At 41.5% G+C, this 20,385-nt stretch overlaps 1 protein-coding gene and 1 pseudogene across 1 annotated transcript in view; one reads left to right on the top strand and one right to left on the bottom strand.

Moving 5' to 3' along the window:
* PDILT (protein disulfide isomerase like, testis expressed) overlaps positions 1-14,223 on the bottom strand; it is a 57,308-nt gene extending 43,085 nt beyond the window's left edge. The window contains exons 1-2 of the mRNA XM_045849303.1: positions 14,019-14,223; positions 3,016-3,222 (exon numbers count right to left, since the gene is read on the bottom strand). Of these exons, the coding sequence (XP_045705259.1) occupies positions 3,016-3,222; positions 14,019-14,223 (412 nt within the window). The remainder of the gene's footprint in view (positions 1-3,015; positions 3,223-14,018) is intronic.
* Positions 14,224-14,952: 729 nt separating this feature from the next.
* On the top strand, positions 14,953-19,386 carry LOC123825422 (annotated as a pseudogene).
* The last annotated feature ends 999 nt before the right edge of the window (positions 19,387-20,385 follow it).

The following is a 20,385-nucleotide window of genomic DNA, read 5'->3' as shown; positions in this document are numbered from 1 at the left end:
CAATTCCATTCCATTCAAACTCCAAAATGACTCTTTCAGGGGTGTCAAACTCATTTTCACTGGGGGCTACATCAGCCTCGAAGTTGCCTTCCAAGGCCAAATGTAATTTCAACTCCTTAACAGTTAAGGAGTAGTTACATTTATATAGTTCTAAAATTATTTTGGCCCTTTTGGAAGGCAACCACGAGGCTGATGTGGCCCCCAGTGAAAATGAGTTTGACACCCCTCATCTAAGTGTTCCAAGCACTGTCTTGACCCTAGTCAGGACACTAATAGGTTAATGATAACCCTACCTGCCACTTACTTAGAGAGTAACACAGCAGGCAGCAGGCCTCAGGTGGCTGCAGCTCGTGGCCAAATCTGGCCTGCCAGTTGGTTTTATAAATAAAGGTTAATTGGCACATGGCCAGATCCATTTGCTCATGCAGGGTTGCTTTCCCACTGCATCAACAGTTAAGCAGTTGTGGAAGAGGTTGTCTGACCTGTAAGGCTTAAATTTATTTATTTAATAAACAATATTTATTATTTTCCCTGTATAGAAAATAGTTGTGGATTCTATGGAGACATGAAGCTATTCCACTTCACTGTACCTCAGTTTCCTCATCTGTGATACTGGGTGGTTGTGACACATGAGAAGGGACAAGAACAGTGCCTGGGACCCAGTAAATGCTTCAGATACATGGCACAGCTTGTGCCTTGCAAAGTTATTCCATCTTCCTAGTAACCTCAGGAGATAGATACTCTCATTGTCCTTGTTTGACAAACAAGGAATCAAAATTCAACAAGAACTGATTGTTCCTCAGGCACAGAAGGAGAATGTGAAACCAGGGTTGCCTGCGTTGACCCTGACCTTTTGTGCTCAAGACAAATAGACAAGACAATAAGGAACAGATACAATTCTGTGAAGTGAGAGGTTGAGGAGGAATCACAAATGCTGTGGAACCCCACAAAAGGGGCAGGTACCCTGACCCTACCACATAATCAGGGAGGAGGGCAAGGTGATGATGAAGTTTCCTGCAAGGCAGAGGAGGTCACTGGCACAGGCTTCCACTATAATGGAGCTCAGTGTAGAAGTTGCCACATTATTGCCACTAAGTGGAGTCAGGTCTTTGACAATGTACCTTGGGACTTCTCAGTTCTTGCCCCACAAAGAGCTGCTTGCCTGTGATCAATTAGTCACCATTGTTGAGGGTTGTCATGCAGTCAGTATCCACAGGAAGCAGCTCTCTCTGTCCTCACTCTACTTCTGCCCTCTTCCTTGTCTGTTCTTTTTCCCTACTCACACACCACCTCCCACAAGCCAGCAGATCCAGTGCCACAGCACTACCAGGTCTCTTGTGTAACCTGTCCTGAGACTGGTGCTTTCCTTGCACCTTCCTCTGGCCTGTGTGTCTTGTGGCCCCTTGTGTCCATTCTGAGAACTGCAAGGCATCCAGCAGCCCTTGAAGCTGTTAGCACTCCCTGGGTCTCTTGGTTTTTGCAACAATACTCAAACAGGCTTATTGCAGAACACCAGGCCCTGTAAAAGACAACCTCAGTTTTCTGAGATACAGCCATCCACACACAAAAAATGGTAACATTCTACCAGCATAGTACAGGCTGTGCTAGGTTCTTCTGTGCTTATTAGTGTTTTTCCATCCATTCACCCATTATGCATACATTTATGCATTCATATAGTTAATATCTTTTAAAATTAGAGCCTATGTCCTGGCTGGTGTAGCACAGTGAATTGAGCATTGGCCTGGGAAGCAAAGGGTTGCCGGTTCAATTCCTAGTCAGCACACATGACTGGGTTGCAAGCCAGGTACCCTCGGGGGGGCACATGAGAGGTAACCACACATTGATATTTATCTCTCCCTCTCTCTCCCGTATACTCTCTCTAAAAGTAAATAAATAAAATTTTAAAAATAAATAAAATAAAATAAAATTCGAGCCTATCATGTGCCACACCGAGGCACCTAATTCTTCAAGCATTTTCTCTTTTTAAAATTATTTTATTGTTGTTCAAGTACAGTTGTCTACATTTACCCCCCACCATTCCCCCATACCCCAGCCATTCCATTTCCCTCCCCTGCTTCCATCCCCCCTTGGTTTTCTCCTTGTGTCCTTTATAGTTGTTCCTGAAAACCCTTTCCTCCTTCCCCTCCATTATCCCCTCTCACCTCCCCTCTGGTTACTGTTAGATTGTTGTTAATTTCAGGGTCTCTGGTTATATTTTACTTGCTTCTTCAAGCATTTTCAACATGAAGATAGGTCTTGACACATGTTGAGTTTTCAATAAAAGAGCATTAAATAAGTGAATTACTGAGTTAATGAATAAAATGTATCATGATAGAAACAAGAGTTTGGTAGTCACTGTGAACCAGATCTGTCTTGTTCCATCATCTCTCAGTATACCTTTTAGAAAGCAGTGCTTCTTTGGCCTGGGGCAAAAATTATTCTAAAGTTATTCTAGAGAGAAGATTGGGGTGGTAAGGAACTTTATGTAAAGTTAGGAACTTACTCTCTAGTCTCTGGTGTTTTATAAGCCATGTAACTCACTAACCCACTTCTTGGTGCTCCTAGGAACCACCAGATGAGATGCAAGCTATAGAGAGATATAGCTTACATGCTTACCAAAATCTCTCTTCTTTTTCTTATGGCCTTCTCAGCTTGTTCATGAGTGGAATCATATAACAGAATTTCAGTCAATGAAATGAAAATAGAAGTGATACCACTTCCAAATGTAGACTATGAATATAGCCAGTGGTGGTTTTCTGCCTCCTTGCCCCAGTTGCTGACAAGATACAGAGGAAAGAGCAGATGGCTAAGAGGCTGTAAGGAAAGAGAGAGCCAGATGCTGGAAGGAGCCTGGGTCTTTGAAAGACTGTGTGGTGCACCTTCTCTACTCTCTGGCTGCCAACTGAGCTTTACATAGTAATAATTTAATTCATAATTCTGTTAAGCCATTAAAATGTTGATGTTTATGTGTTTCCATAGCTAATGTTACCTTGAATGACATGCAGGCACCATTACCTTCACAGCTGATGGGATCCAACCTGTTCCCCTCAAAAAACAGCTTCAACTCTGGGGCCTTCTGGATGTCAAACTCCTTCCGAAGTTCCATCTCAACTGTAATGTCCACTTTGCCAAAGCTGACCCCATTCTTGCCTTTGCCCATCATCTCCACAGCTTTGCCCAGCTCCTCAGCTAGGTTCCCGGATTGCTTTGAGGATGAGTTATCTGAAAGAGCCAGTGTGAAACAGAACTTGCTAGAGCCTTTCCCTTTCCCAACTCCCAAGGAGGAAGCTTGGTTTGGCTACTTAGCTCCTGAGCCTTTTTCATACTCTCATGATACTGGGTGATTTTCAGAAATGTGACACATGGTTCACGAATTTGGCCACTTTGAAAGACACGCATTAGGGTCTTTTGTGGGGAGAAGTTTTCAGCACTGCTGGAAGCTCTGCAGCTTTAGGCAACTTCATCTTTCTAAGCTCCAATGCCCTCAGAGTGAAGGGGGAAAATGGTGGCACCTCATGGAGTTGTCACAATCAAAGGGTTTACTTAACAATTAGTTATATAGTGTTTATTATATTTAAGAGATTTACATGGATTAATCCATTTAATCCCTTTAGTACCTCTACAAGGTATTATATTTCAATTGTATAGATGAGGAAACTGACGTGCAACAAAATGACCTATTCACCCAAGGCCATGTGGCAGGCAGAGATGGAGCCAGGATCTCAACCCACATCATTGGCTCTCTAACCTTCACTTGGCCTGCTAAACCCTTAGAACACACTGTTACTATATATTAACATATTAATATTATGTATAACTATATACAAATATATAATATATAAAATATAACATATACATATAAATATATTATACATTATAATATATAAAATATAAAATTTAATGTTACATATTATAATATAGATATATAATGAATACTGTTATTATTGTGAAATTTCTATGGTGAGAAATTACAGGGGACCAACAGGGAGACAGAATGAGAGAGTATGATCAACATCTGGTGGAAAGTCATGGAAGTAACAGGCCAAATTTGGCCCCAGCAGCCCTGCAGCTCCATAAAATATGGCAGGGGACTCTCAAGTAAGGAAGGCCATGAGCAGGAATTGTGAGTATAGGTAGAGGTTATGATGCTCTCCTACCTTCTCTTGGAGGGGGGGTCAAAGAGATCTCACACTCTAGATTAAGATTTGTACAGTGAGAAATGGTTACTAGACTAGTGATCATACCATAACATATATAAATATAGAATCTTTATGCTGTACACCTAAAACTAATAAACTATTTTATGTCAACTATACTTTAATTAAAACTTTAAATTAAATATCTTTACCTCTCATATTATTGGGCAGTGAGTGGAGGTAGGAAGGGGAGCTCTTCTTTGAAAACAGCCTCAGGGAACTGGCACATGATCCTGGAAGCAGATGAGGTATTCCTGACCTAAAGGCTGAGGACTAAAAAGCAGTCATGTTTGCCTTTCTACCTCCTGATAACATTGTGGGTCCCTCATCTGGCCCCGTCACTACCTGATGTCTGAGGCAGGTGGGCTGAGCCAAGGCACCTTTTCCAGACAGAACTCTATTTTTTTTAGACACCCTTGTCCATCTACAGCACTGAGAGAAATGGCAAATCACTTCCACTGCTGCGGACAAGGTCCAAGTTCAACAAAACCTAGAAAAGCCAGGCCTGGGACAGCTGGCATGCCCCCCCCTTGCCAATCAGCATACCTGTTCCTGCAATGGGAACTGAAAGTGAATGATTATTTTTATTAGACACCCAATCAATGAATGGAAAGTAGGACCTTTCACTTCCTCATAGATTGATCAATGCTCGTTACTGCCTGCTTTGTCACCACTATTGCCTTCAATACTCCTATCAGTCATCACCTGCTGACACTGGCCTTTTGCCAGCTGTTCTGTCCTGCAGGCCTCTCCCCTTTCTTGTAGATTCAGTGGTGCCTGACTCAGGATTGTCAATTGACATAGCCTCCAAATCTGAGTTTCTAAGGGAATGAGCTCAGGGTAAGAGAAACACATGGAATGATTATCCAAAGATGGAGTTTTAGAGGTTCCACACATAGCTCAGTGCTCCCAAGTGTCCAAAACTAAAGTGAGAGAAAGAGGTTGTGACAGCTCAAATGCTGGGATCTGACAGCTAAGAGGAAAGACCTACCAATAATGGGGGTTTATCCATCTATCTATCCAACCAGCCAACCAGCAAAGTTATATTATGACCTGCAATGTGCCAGGGGCTGTTCTAGGTTCTTGGGTTTTAACAATTAACAGATAAAAATCCCTGCTCTCATTGGAGAACACATAAAATAAACAAAATAAAGTAGGATGTATTCTATATTAGAGGCTAAGTGCTATAGGAAAAAAATAAGCAGAGCTAGAGATTCAGATTGTCAGGGGAATTGAGTTTAAGTAGGGGAGCTAAAAGAGGCTTTTCTGAGAAGGGACATTTTAATGTAATCTGAAGGAAGTGGAAGAGAAAGCTATGTGGATATATTCTAGGCAGAGGAACAATAAGTGCAAATGCCCTGAGGTAGGAACATGAAGGCAACTGAATAGACTATGACCTTTCCCCTGAGGGTTGTAGAAGGTACTGGAGGGTTGGGGGCAGAGTGAAATGTGACCTGACTTACTTTTTAACTAGATTTTTCTTCATGTTAAATGGAAAGTAGCCTAAAGTCAAAAGGGAGTGGATCCAGGGAGACAAGTTGGAAGCCACTGCAATAATACAAGTGAGAGATGGAAATGGCTTAAACTAAGGTAGTGGCAATGGAGGGAATGAGAAGCAGTCAGAGATTAAAGATATTTGGGAGGAGCTGACTGGATTTATTGATAGATTGAATGTGGAATGTAAGTAAAAGAGAGGAATCAAGGTTTTTGACTTGAGCAACCAAAAGGATGATGATGATGATAATGATGATGAGGAGGAGGAAGATGATAGTACTGACAGAAAGATAACACCAACATTTATTGAGCACTTACTATGTCAAGTATTTTTGCTAAGCGTTACCTGCGTCTTGTTGGTTAATCCTCAGAACAACACCTGTGAGTTATCTCTACCATTACAGGTAAGCAAAGTTACAGACAAGGAAGCAAAAACCCAGATATCTTAGTGCTAGTAAGTAGCTATGCTCTTACTCCAATATCCACCCTCTAACTGACCTTATAGTTAAGCTGGTCTGAAAAATCATCCTCCTTCCTCAAGGGAGTTTTGGGGTGCATTTCCCATATCTCCTGCTTTGGGTGGTTCCCATCAGAGCAAATATATTCTTTAGAGCCTATTTTCTGGTTTCTGAGGCTCTGGAAGCTTGAGTTCTGAGTTTGTAAAGGTGAGATGAATGCATACAACCCTCAGGTCTCAGAGCCTATATCTTGCCCTGGCCAACTGGAAATTCTGGTTTGGGTAGAGCATGGAGGCACTTACATATACATTGCTGCTTGGGCACAGACTTCCTTAGGTCCTGAGCTCCACCTAGATCATCGTCTAGCACATACTTGGTACTCAGTGAATGTGAATTCTTTAGATCAACTCATAAAACAGTTATGGTGATTAACAGTACTTGAGGCCCAGATAAGGTGATCTTTAAAATATCTCCATTTCATGGTTTCTTTATCTATATAATTGGGATATTAATAGATCCTATACCAGAGGATGATCCAACATAGTAGGTGAAGGTATGCAAAACCCTGGTGCAGAAGTGCTCAATAAACATGAACCATTATAATGACATAAGTGGGCAATCTTTGGCTTTGTTCTTGCAGAGTTCTCTCTGGGAATGGAGGGTCCTATGGACATGTCAGGATCCTTAGCAGATCTTCTGGTTTTGGAGGAAATGAAGACAAGGGTAACTGGCATCAAGTCACCCGACTCAAGGCTTCAGCCTACCATGAGGATGTCATGTGGATTTGGGGTAAGCAAATGGGAATACGCTGTGGTTCTCTGCATGCCTGCATGAAATGCAGACATGTTCATGGGTAATGAACCTAGAATCAATATTTTTCTGGGTCCTTAGTATTCAGAAAATCCTGGGTTCCCTTTTTTGAGCAGCCAGTATGAGTCAGAATGGAGGCTGATCAATCAGAGAGATGTGAGTACAGGGACTGGAGATTAGCTTTCAGCACAGGGACCTGGAATCTGCCTTTATTTAGATTGTGGGTCTCAATGAGGAACACTTCATCATGTCTGGAGACATTTCTGGTTGTCACTACTGGAGTGCTACTGGTCTCTAGTGTTCAAAGACTGTGGGTGCTGCTAAACATTCTATAATGACCAGGACTATAACCCTATCTCCCAATATGCTCAACAAAGAATGACCCAGCAAAAATGTCAATACTGCTGAGGATGTGAAACCCTATTTTAGATCAAACTCCAGATCGAGTATGAGAAGTTGTTTTGAGAATAAGCCTCTTTCCCATTCCATAGGGCCATTTATAGGGCACAAAGGTGCTCACAGGTGGTGAGGACTTCAGCATGGTCATTGACCCTTTCTAGTTCCTCAGGGGCCAGCCAATGAACTCCTCTGACCATTGTAATGGCCTAAAAAGCTCCAAAAGTTCTGCTTTTCATCCTTATAATCTCATTTTCTGCTACTTTTGTCTTCAACAACTCAGCTCCAGCTGCTCTGGCACATTTCTGCCTCACGACTTTTGCACTTATTGTTTCTGCTGCCTGAAATGCTCTACTCCAAGCTATCTATAGGGTTTGCTGCCTTACTGCCTTCACTGATACCTTCTCAGGAACATTATAGGCCAAAGGAACACTCATTCACTAATTCACTTGTTTTTTTTCAACATCTCTACAGACTTACCATGCTCCAAGTACAATGACAGATGTTAAGAATCAAAAGATGAATAAGATTTGGTCCCTATCCCCCCTGGAGCACACAATCTTAAAATGGTTTCAATAGTGTCACAAATCCTATGAAAGTGTGGGTGCAAGGGCTATGTGAGCACATAGGATTTAAGAATAGCCCTTTCAGGTAAGAGTGAGGTGAAAACAGTCTCATCACAAGGTGGTTTTATGAGCTTAACTCTCCCAAACCAGATGAAGAAGTGCACAAGGACACTACAAGCAGAGGCAAATGTGAATGCAAAGTTCCCAAAACCTGAGTCACTGTGACCTATCTGGAAATAATTCAGGGTCTAGAATATAGTTTTCAAAAGGAGTGGGGAAGTTGGCCTAGACTAGATCAATCAGAGGACATTATAGTCATGTTAAGGAGTATGGGGTCTTATAGAATCTTTAGGGTTTTTTTAATCAGGGAGCAACACCATCAGATTTGCATTTAGAAAAATATGCCTGGGTTCATTGTAGAGACAGAATATAAAGGAAAAGGGAGACCATCTAGCAAGATGCTGCAGTGGTTCAGGTGAGGAATGATGAGGCTAGAACTAGGGCAGTGGCAGAGGAGATAGAAAAAGACTGATGATTATAGAGGGCTTTGGGGGTGGTATCAATAGGATTTGGTGATGGGTAAGAAGTAAAAATAGACAGGAGCCAAGAATGACTTTGATATTTCTGACTTTGACATTGGGTGGATTGTGGTGCTGTCAGTTAAGGCAGGATGTGAGAAGAAGGTGGCTGGGAGAACATCAAAGATGATGGGGTCTATTTTCAGAGACACACAGCATTTAAGATCTGTGAAGGACATCCAGGAGCAAAGATGCCCCTGACCACTGGCTTTTGAGCCTGGATTCCTTGGAGAGAAGAGAAAGTGGACAGCCACTAAAGATTTGAGAGTTACCAAATAAATATTTCTCTGGGACAATATTGGAAATATCCTTTTTGTAAGGAGCCCATTTACTCATGGAAAAAAGCTTTTATACTGCTTTTACCAAGTGATTAGTTTTTCCAAAGTTCACTTTAGAAGGACTGTAAGTGTTTGAGAACTCACTTTTGGTTTAAACTGTATATTAGAAGGAATTAGATATTCAAATATAGTCAGTTTGAATGTCTCTTTTATTTATTTTATTTTTAACTTAAAAAATTGTTGTTCAAGGACAGTTGTCGCCATTTTCCCTGAGTCTCTTTTAGATAAGAATCTCTGCTGGTGTTCACTGCTTGGAAATACCCACTGGTGGGACTGCTTTAAGTTTAAAGTGTTCAAATTGGTTGTTATCAAAAGTAATTAAATAATTTAAAATCGATTTGCTCTCTGTATAGCCCCAGATTCAGTGTAAATCTCTAAGTGATAATAGGTCAGTTAAAATCCCCAAGAGTCATGAACTTGCCCTTCTTCCCTGCTTAAAACAGAGTACTCTTGCATTCTCACATGGACCAGATGTGCTCTCTAGTCTTGTCTACCTGTGGTACCATTTTGGAAGGGTAAATGAGTGTTGATACGTGTGTTGCATCATACAAAAATGTGTGGCTCTAAATTCTTCAACAATTCTACTGAGGGCCCAGGATTTGGCAATTAGAACCACAGGAAAAAAAATAGAAGAGGGCTTGGATGTCTGACCTGTATAAACCATTATCTCACAATTAATTCCACAAGAAGCAGAGTAGGTTATGGCATGGCTGCACAAGACCACTGAGGAGGCACTGGGACAAGGGCAACTGAGTTGCTGGTACTGTAACATACCCAGATTCCATCATGGAAGTGTCAGTGGCTCAGAGAGAATGTATCACATAAGAAGAGACAGAGATAGGCCTGACTTTCAGACAGGAGATTCAAACTCAAAGTTGAGATAGGGGTATGATCTGTGGAGTTGGCTGGATAGGGATATGGAAAACTGACAGGCAAGTTTTCTGATCAAAAGGGGAAATCATTAGTCAGTTCCAGCAAATTATCAAAGTGCAAAAACAGTGCTTCCAGATCTGCTTTTTTTCAAGAGCAAATATAAATTCAATTTTAATTGTGAATCTTCCAATTTTTAAAACACAGTGTGGGCTAAACATAACCCACCTGCTGGTCATCTTCAGTTTATGATCTGCCTGTTACAGCCTTGATTTCAGGGTTATGGGAAAGAAGAGTAGACATAAAGGAGAACTGAGAAAGCAAGCCAGAGAGATCAAAGGGAACCAGAAGATAACAGGCTGACGGGCACCAAGAAGCACAGGGTCTCAGCATGGAGCTGCAAAGAGGCCAAGGAAAGTGAGCGGCAGCACGTGCCCCATGGATTTGGGATCCACATGTCCTTAGAATGTTAGCTTGAGCCAAACAGGGTCTAAAATAGATCCTGAAATTTCTGCCCATAAGATAACCTTTTCCTGGTGGTTCACAATCTGGAAGATCTTATACCACCAAGGGTATTTCTCAGCCATTTCAAGTTTTTTGACCAAAGGTCATTCAAGTTTTCTATATCAAAAGTAGGCACAATAAGATTAAGGAAGACAATGTCATGTGCTCCCCAAACCCTGATTTTCCCTCTTCATTTATACAGCTAGACTACATTTCCCCAGCATCCCATTCAAACAGTGGGAGGTACAGCTAATGGTAGAGATGTGGCCAATGGAATGTGGGTAGAAATGATGTAAAACAGTGTTTCTCATGCTTTTTAGTATATGTGAATTACCTGGGATCTCATTAAAGTGCAGATTCGGATTTAGTAGGTCTGAGATGAGGCCTCAGATTCTACATTTCTAGTGAGCTCATCAGTGATGCTGACACTGCTGGTCCATGGACCACACTTTGAGTAGCACTGATGTGCACCATTTTCAGGGCTGGCCTGGCTCAGAAACATGTGTTCTTTCTCCCTCCCTTTTTGCTTCCTGGAGACAGAGGATTCAGTGGAGTACTCTAGGCCCTAAATCATGCTTTAGTCACTTGATGGGAGGATCCAGGGTGCATGAATGACTATGTGGACCACAGATCCTCTGCAAACCTGCATGGAACTAAGACATAAGCATGAAATGACACTTTATGAACCAGGATTTGAGAGGTTATAAAGTTTAGCTTTCCCTGATAGTACAGTGATCTTTAAAACAGCTAATCAGAATCAGAAGAAAGGAGGAATTTCAGTGTAAAAGTGGGCAATCAATTTCAGAATTTGTTTCTTTAAAGGATTTCACTAGCATTATAAACCCACAATACACAAAGTGTTAATAAGACAATTGCATATTCAAGTTAGCCTATTACCTTGGATATTTTGGCAAATATTGTGAATCAGCCATTCACATCCCTCTTTTCCTCTTGTTTTCTCAACCATAGAGGTTAGAAACTTAAACCATTCATCATTCCAGCCACCTCAGTAAGGAACAGCCATGGACCCTAACTAATATGGTATAACCAAAGTCAGTGGTGGGGATCCTGGAAAAGGTTTTTTTTAAGGACCACACTTGGCTGGTACATATCTGTCCATTTTCTGTTTGCCTGTCCCCTTGTTTCCTAGCTAGATGTGCAATGCAATGCAGGGCCTTCCACAGCCATCTTATGACCCTGAGGTAAAACATGTCAAGGGTAAAAAAGCAAGAAAGTACAAGGAGCCTGCGTCCTTGACACCGTGGAGCTGCTATGCTAGTCATTGACCACCTCTATATGGCCCACATAGGATATGAGATAAACTCTTGAATTTAAGCCATTATTAGCAGATTCTTCATTACTTGCAGCTGAACCCAGTCCTTACTGACAGGAAGTTCATGAGTTGTATCTGTTCAGGTGCCACAGGGTCAGGGGAGAATGGGAACTCATGTTTGCTGAGCACCTTCCATGTGCCAGGTCCTTCCAGACACTCCCAGTTCATCCCTATAATGACTCTACCAGTTTCATTATTTCCACCTTACAAATGAAGAAAGTGAGACACAGATATGTATCCAAGGCCACATATTAATATCTAGGTCTTGGCAGAATAGAGCTTCACACTCAGGCGGGCTTGATTCTTAAACCCATTCCCTTTATACCAAACCTTGCTGTCACTTAAGGACCAAAGTATGTACACAACTCAGTTTAAGAGAAACTCTTTGGGTTTACCAGTTCTTTGGAGTAGGGTCTTTGAAGAATTTGGGGAACAGCAACCATAGATTCTAAAGTCTTCTGCTGACTCCACAGCTCTGGCTGAAGGTCCCCCATCACTGGTTATCACTGGGGATCCAAATAGCAAGGATTTCTATCACTTGAAGCCAGACTTCAAATTTCAGAATGCATTTGCATTGGCCTGGGAAGCCCTTGTGTATGTGAAGACACAAGGGCTTGGGAACCAAGCTACAGAAAACTGCTTAGTGGATTTGCAGATGGAAGAACCATTTCAAGGACATGTCCAAGCTGTCACTTCTCCTTGGGGCCCCCAAAGTATAGAGTTTAGACTATTCTAATAGTCTAAACATGACATGAGCTTCTCATGTCTGTGATATTTCTAGCTTGAACTATAAAGTCTCTAAGAGCAGAAATCAAGGCCCTTTTTCTCAGGTGCCCCAGCTGGGTCCACCCAGGGTCTGGAATGGAGCAGGACTGTGTAAAAGTGGGGTAAATCAGAATTCAACAGTAATAGCTCTGCCCAATGAGTGATCACTAAGAGCTAATGACTGCATAGCTGAATCCATTTCCATCACCCCAACCACCAGCAAGGGAGAAATTACTGACCCTTTTGTACAGACAAGGAAGCCAGTAATAAGAATAAAGAGAATGGCAGGAATTTTACCCTTAAGCTCTTATTATTCACCAGGCACTGTGATAAACACTGTAGGAATTACATTACATTATTAATACTTCTATTTCACAACTGGATAAATAAAGGTTCACAGAATAATCAAGGTCACTTTTCCAAGGTCACCTCATTAATAAGTGGTAGAGCCCAGCACTTGAGCATATGACTGTGACCCTCTAGAGCCAACTTCTTCCCATGCACTGGTCAGACTGGAGGTAGTATGGAATCTTTAAAAGGCTATGGTTAGAGGAGGGCAAACAGAGAGGGGGGAAATAGCTACACATGCACAGCAGCCAAGAGGAGGGAGGAAGGGGAATGTGGGTGGGGGGCTGCATGGGAAGAGGTAGAAACCAAGAAGTGAAAGGCACCTGCCCTGCATAGCCATGCTTAGTACTGGAAACTTGGGCACTGCCTGGTCTCTGATAACTTGGGTGGGTACTGACAAGCCTGGCACATCCTGGAAGTGAACTTTGGGGATTGAAACAGAGCCAGACACTCCAGAAGTGACTGTGAAGGCAGGATTCTGGAATCAAGTATTTATATCTACTTTCTGTATCATTCCAATTTTTGCACATGGGATGTGTTAGAACCCAGGGTTTTTGTTCCTCACTTGTGAGCTGTGTGACGTCAGGAAAATCACTCGACCTCTCTGAATTTCTGTTTACTCAGCTATAAAACAAAATGTATAGTTCCACCACACTGGGTTGCTGTGAGGATTAAATGGCTTAATGTTTAGTGAGACACTAAGGACCATGCCCGACACAAAGGAAGTGCTCACTATTTGAGAACTGCCATGAAAATACCTTCTACCCTGTCCCCAGGCACAGCTTTGTGTCAGTGCCTCAAGGAAAGGACTATGTGTTCTTTCCTCCAGAATATCTGCTCATGCAAAGGATAAAAGCCCAAAGAGTAAGGCTGGCCATGCAGTTCAGATGATAAAGATAATGGTCTAAACTCTCTTTTTGAGAGCTTTCCCATTGCTGCCATAATTTATTGCTCTCTGACTGTGTTCCAGCAGCTTAACATATTACCTAATTTAATCTAAACAACAATCCTGTATGGTCATTATCTTCATGCAAGTTTTACAGAAGAAAAAAGGACTGAGGTTCAGAATGCTAAGAACAACTGAAGGTAAAGCCTGGCTCCTTGTCTTCACTGGGACAGAAGAGCCACATATAAATCAAAACTGTAGTGGCAACATTGTACAATATCTTTCAAATTGTTTAACCTGCCTGGATTTGTATTATCACCTGGAAACTGGGAAGGATGTTACATACACATTATTGTTAAAAATAACATGTGTTCTCATATGTTTAGCAATATATAAAAATCCTCTGCCCTCCAGGAGCAAGGATTCCAGTCTCACCCAACACATCATTCTTTCCCCAAGGATTAGGGAACACTCACAAAAAAGCACCATGAGGAAGCGGGTCTGGTTGAGCATCTGGGTCAGGCTGGGGGGTGTCAGCACCATCAGGTTGCCTTCCTCCATGATGTGCAAGGGATGGGACATGTTGACATTGATGTTCTCCTTGATGTCATCCTCTGGTGAGCTCTGGACAGCAGATACACAAAAGGCTACCACCAGCAGCAATATCCAAAGCAGTTCCATGACTGTCCTGCAGGGCAGGAGGAAAAACAACACAGGTGGCAGGCCCCACATCATGACTCCCTCCCCTTTCCTGTCCACCAATCCTTGTATGGAGAATATGGCCTGATCATGGCCCACTGTCTCCCTAGCAGTGCCCACAGTTTGGCAATGGTCTTAGAGGAAAGGCAAAAACACCAGGTTAACTTCAGGGCTCATTTAAACTGTATAGGGATAGCTCAGAGACACAGGGCCCCAGTCAGAGCAGCAAGAAGCCTAATCACATACCAGCCACTGAGGCAACTGTTTGCCCAGGCACTAGGCACGACTTTTGAAGAGATGAGTCCCAGGTTGAGCCTCTGGATCTCAGAGACAAGCTGCCCAATCCCCCTTCACAGCCTCTGTTTCATGCTCCTCCAGCTCCTGCTTGAATGCCCCTTATCCTAGAAAGCTTACTACTCACAGTGTACCCCATTTGATTTTAGAACAAATGTTCTCCTCAAGTGAACAATTACGTCTTTTAAGTTATGACTAGGAGTTCCAGCCAAAATGGAGGTGTAGGTAGAAACTCTTCTCTTTCTGTCACAACCAAAAGAAGAATAACAACCAATCTAAAAATAATAAGCAACCAGAAATTCCAGAAAATCAAACTGTATGGCAATTCAACAACCAAGGAGTTAAAGAAACATTCATCCAGACCAGTAGGAGACAGACAGCTGAGCAGAGAGGATGCAGGGCAAGGCAGCAGACCACATGGGTGAGGTGGGGCTAGCTGAGAGGACTCCCAGCCTACATGGGCAAGACAGGGCTGGCTGAATGAGAAACTAAAGACTCAAAACTAGCTGTAAACTACTGCAGGGGTTGCCACAGCAGGAGTAACTCCCAGCCTCATATGAGAGAATTTGTTGGAAAGTGGGGCTAGAGCAGAGTAAGCAAGCTGCATTGTTCCTCCTCTGACCCCTCCCTGCACAGACAGTGCCACAAAGCAGCAAAGAGGGCTGCCTCCCCCTGGTGAATAGCCAAGGCCATTCCCCCTTATAACATAACAGGCACACTGAAACAGGGAAATATGGCCCAAATGAAAAAAACAGATCAAAACTCCAGAAAAACAGCTAAGCCACAAGGAGATAGCCAACCTATCTGATGCAGAGTTCAATTGATTGAGCTCAGTTGCAAAGTTAAGGAACAAATGATGGCTACCCAAAGTGAAATAAAGCAAAATATATGGGGAACCAACACTGAAGAGAAGGAAACTGGATCTCAAATCAATGATTTGGAGCAAAAGGAAGAAATATACATCCAACTGGAAAAGAGTGAAGAAACAAGAATTCAATAAAATGAGGAGAGGATTAGGAACCTGTGGGACAACTTCAAATGCTCTAATATCAGAATCATAGGGGTGCGAGAGGGAGAAGAACAAGAGCAAGAAGTTGAAAACTCATTTGAATAAATAATGAAGGAAAAATTCCCCAATCTGGAGAAGGAAATAAACTTCCAGGAAGCCCAGAGATCCCAAAGAAATTGGACCCAAAGAGACACACACCAAGGCACATCATCATTAAGTTACTCAAGATTAAAGATAAGGAGAGAATCTTAAAAGCAGCAAGAGGAAAGGAGAGAGCTGTCTATGAGGGAGTGCCCATAAGACTATCAGCTGATTTCTCAAAAGAAACCTTGCAGGCAAGAAGGGGCTGGGAAGAAGTATTCTAAGTCATGAAAGGCAAGGAATTACTTCCAAGAGCCCTCTATCCAGCAAAGCTATCATTTAGAATGCAAGGACAGAGAAAGTGCTTCCCAGATAAGGTCAAGTTAAAGGAGCTCATCATCACTAAGCCCTTATTAGATGAATTGTTAAAGGGAATTATCTAAGGAACAGAAGAAGATCAAAAGCTATGAACAGTAGAATGACAAGAAACTCATAACTATAGACAACTGAACCTAAGAAAAACAAAAACAGAAACTAAGCAAACAACTAGAACAGGAACAGAATCAGAGAAATGGACATCGCATGGAGATTTTTCAGTGGGGAGAGGGAGGAGAAGAATGGGGGGAAAGGTACAGGGAATAAGAAGCAATATTTGTAGGCATAAATAGATGGGGAGAGGTTAGGAATGGTATAAGAAATAGAGAATTCAAAGAACTTATATGTACAACCCATGGACATGAACTAAGGGGGGGAATGCTGGCGTGTTGGGGGGTGCAGGGCAAAGGGGGGATAAAAGAAAAAAAATGGGAAAATTATAATAGCATAATCAATAAAATGTACTTAAAAGTTATGACTAGAGTGCATACTTGTAAAAATGGCAACCAATACAATAAAATATGTTAAGTAAAAAACAAAAATATCTCCCATAATCTCACCCCCAAAAGATACTACAAACAGTCTGGAATAAATCTGTGCAGGGGTTTAAAATGCTTATGTGGATGAATGTTTTTAAACACAAATGAAATCAGCTATAATTATTGTTTGTTTTTTATGATTTCTTACTTAATAATATGAAATACATCCTAAATGTCTTCCCATAAAAGTACATACTAAATCTATAACATAGTTTCCTTTCCTCTTTTTTTTTAATTTATTTTTGGGCAATTCTTTTTCTTTTGTATTATATTCTCAAATTTTATTTTAGAATATTAATGGTTTAATTTAAGAAAAATAATTATTACAATTAAACTTATAAATATTATTTATTATTGGTAGTAGTTTATGAAAATTACTGTTAAGAAACATTATATACTATTAATATTAGGTATTTTGACTCCCTTTTAGCTATAAATATTTCATTTGAGTACTGAAAGTCATTCCTTAGATTTGAAAATAATGTGTATATAATAAATGAGAGAACTAAGTTCTGCATATTTTCCAATTGCTTATTATACACAGAGCTAATACTATCATTATATGTGGCATCTCTAGATGGCAAGTACATCAGTGGGAGATTGGGAAAACTTTTTAAATAAATTATAATTGCAGGTAAAATTAAACTTGGAAGTAGAATCATGAATATGTTGAATATGCATCTGGTTACAATTCTTTGAACCATTTAAGAACATTTTTATCCTATTCTAACTCATGAGCTTTTTGCATATTGTAATTGCTAAGCCTCCTCTGTCTGAATTAAGACCATATGTGAAGTTTAGTCTTATCCCCAAGGAGTATTTTTATAAATTCTTAATGGTCAGGATGATGGCCTGGTCAGAAGTTGCCTCTCTTCTTAATAACATATATCTTCCCTAACAAGTTAGAGTTTAGGATCAGATCTTCTCACGTCCTCCTCAAGCAATGAGCTATTTGCCTGTGTAGTGTACAAAATCCACTACCAGAACTTAGCACCTGCTTCTGTGGAATAAGTGAACAGCCCCTTTATATGATGAAGAATTTGTGGTTTATCTTATTTCATTTATAATTTTATCCTCTCCCTGCCCTTCATTTGTTTGAAGTCATTCCCAGGCATCACATCATTTCATCCATAAATATTTCATCATGCAACTCTAAAATATAAGGATTTTAAATAAAACATAACCACAATACCATTATCCTACTTAAAAATTAACAATAAGTCTGGACACTTCTGGGAAGATGGTGGCACATTGGTTGGATCCGGCACATGTGTTGCTGAGAGGGCTTTGTAGTGTCTGACAGGATAAGTGACCTCTTCTTTGATGAAGACTCAAAGACAGTTACTCTTTTCTCACCGTGAGTGTCATCAGCCCGAAGTCATGGGATGAAGTTTGCTGAGGAGCAGTTGCTAAAGCATAGGTGGACTCAAGGCAAGGGTTTGGGCCAGAAGGAGAATGGCATTACCCAGGTGCTCAGGATAATGCTAAAGCAGGACACTCATGGATTGGGACATGACCCTGCCAACGAGTTCACAAACTACTGGTGGAATGAGCTCTTCAACAAAACTGCAGCCAGTTTGGTAGTTGAAACTAGACAGTATGGAGTACAGATAAAGCACCTTTCTAAGGAGATCGTCCATCATAATTATGCCAAGCCCAACTTGCTGTATCAAAAGTCTCTGAAAATGGCCGCACTGACAGGTGGGGAGAAGCCAGATAAGGACTTGGAAAGCTGCAGTGATGGCAACAACCGGGGCCTCTGAAAATGTGAGACTTCATTTTAGCCCGGGGGTCAGAATAGTGTCAGGTCCTGAACAGAAACTCAGTGTTGAAAGAATGCTTTAGGGGGAGGAGAGGTCAAGCTTTTCTACCAGACATTTGTAATTCCCAACTTCTCCCCCAACCCTCCAATAGTCTGACTGATGAGATGTTGCTTGAAGCCTGTGAGGGGTGAACAGCACAGAAGGCTGCCCATCTGGGGATTATGATGAAAGCTAAGCCTACTCAGTTGGAAGCCCAGGAGCAGGCCTTCCTGGATCAGCTCCAAGGCCAGCATGTTGGGATCCCTCAACTGCAGTGTGAGTGCAAGCCTCTCTCTCTCTCAAAAAAAAAAGAAAAAGAAAAAGAAAGAAAGAAAGAAAGAAAGAAAGAAAGAAAGAAAGAAAGAAAGAAAGAAAGAAAGAAAGAAAAGAAAGAAAAAGAAGCAAAGAAGAGGAAGAGGCTACAGCACATGAAAGGAATGCAGAAAAGGAATACCCAGAACACACTGACCATAGTATCAGGAAAAGCAAGAAGAAGAAAAAACAATATCAAGAAGTAAAGGTTACAGGTGAGAGAGAGGGAATAATCATAGGGAATGAGGAGGAAGACACAGGAACAAAAGATCTTGGGAAACTGAAGAGCAGAGAACAAACTGATCAGTGCTCTAGAAAAAGGAAGAAAAAGAAGAGGCAGCACCAGGAAGAGAAGCTGAGGATCTCAGATAAAGGAGGAGGTAAGGAGGCTCTAGGTAGTGTCAGAACAGAGGTAGAGAGCAGAGCACACACTGATCTATGCAGCAGAAGCAGGAGGCAGCAACATGAAGAGGAAGAACATAGAGAATAAAGAAATTGAGGCTGCTGTGGATAGTGAGACCTGGGAAGCAGAAAGCAGAATATGCAGTGATAAGAAAAGCAAAAGCAAGAAAAGACAGCAGCATCAAGAAGAGGATATCTTGGCTATAAGGAATGGATATGAAGGGATGGCACTAGGGAGAGCTCAAGCAGCAGAGGGAGGAGGAGGAAGCAGCAGCAAGCAAAGGAGAAAAGATCCAGAGTCAGCACTGACCAGAGAGAAAAAAAAAAGAAGAAAAAAGCAAAATGAAGAGAGACTGAAGGTCAGGTCAGGTGCTCAATAGATTTTTTTTCAGGTGTTGTTGAAGCCTCAGAGATCTGAGCTGATGCAGGTCTCCTGAACCCTCCCAGTGAAGAGTCCTTACTGAGAGAAAACAGATCTATAATACCAGCCTGCTGATAGGACAGTGGTATCACCATTCTTTAATTGAGGGAGTGGGCATCTTCTTTGCAGCTTCTGATCGAGTTCATGAACTAAAGTGCCAATAGGAGCCAGGTAGCTAAGGGACAGGGAGTGCTGAGGGCTATGGTAACAGGAATGCAAATACTCTTTGGAATGGGTATCCTTGCTAAAAGAAGCTGGAAATGTAGACTTATGTGGTATGTCTTGTTTTATTTTGTTTTGTTTTGAATATTATGAAGCTAAGTAGGTCTATGAGCTGGTTTTTAACATTATGACAAACAATTCAATAAATGTCAGCTTGGGATCCTGCCCTAAAAATTAAAAATAACTCCTTCATATCAGCAATTATCCAGACAGTATGTGAATTACCCTGATTGTCTCATAAATTTTAAGTTTATTTGAATTGGGGTTCAAACGAGACCCATATATTAACATTGGTTATTGTGCTTTTAAGCCTTCCAGGTAAGTCAGTTTGATAGAGTAGGCAATTAGACAGACATGAGCACAGTAGAAAAAAATATAGGCCAGATACAGAAGGTCACCAGGGCAGAAAGCCCTGGGAGGTCTAGCAACAAGCAAAACTGGGAACAGAAGTATTATAGTGTGCAGCCTCTCTCCCCAGGGAAACCTTTCCTCCCCTAGCATATCACAGGTCATGTGGTTTAGACCTCTTGACCTTTCATATTACTGGTCATTCCTCCCCTGGCTTATTGCTACTTGTGTGGTTTAGACACCCTTAGAGAAGGAACAAGGGGACCAGAGAAGAACTTCAAGAACTCCCATACAAGCCTTTGAACAACTCCCTTAAACATTAAGCCCTCAGCACATGAG

This window comes from Phyllostomus hastatus, unplaced genomic scaffold, assembly GCF_019186645.2.
Source record: "Phyllostomus hastatus isolate PE091 unplaced genomic scaffold, TTU_PhHast_1.1 phas_contig_64, whole genome shotgun sequence".
Taxonomy (NCBI): Eukaryota; Metazoa; Chordata; class Mammalia; order Chiroptera; family Phyllostomidae; genus Phyllostomus; species Phyllostomus hastatus.
Note: the sequence above shows the minus strand (reverse complement) of the source record. Positions and strands in the feature narration are given on the sequence as shown.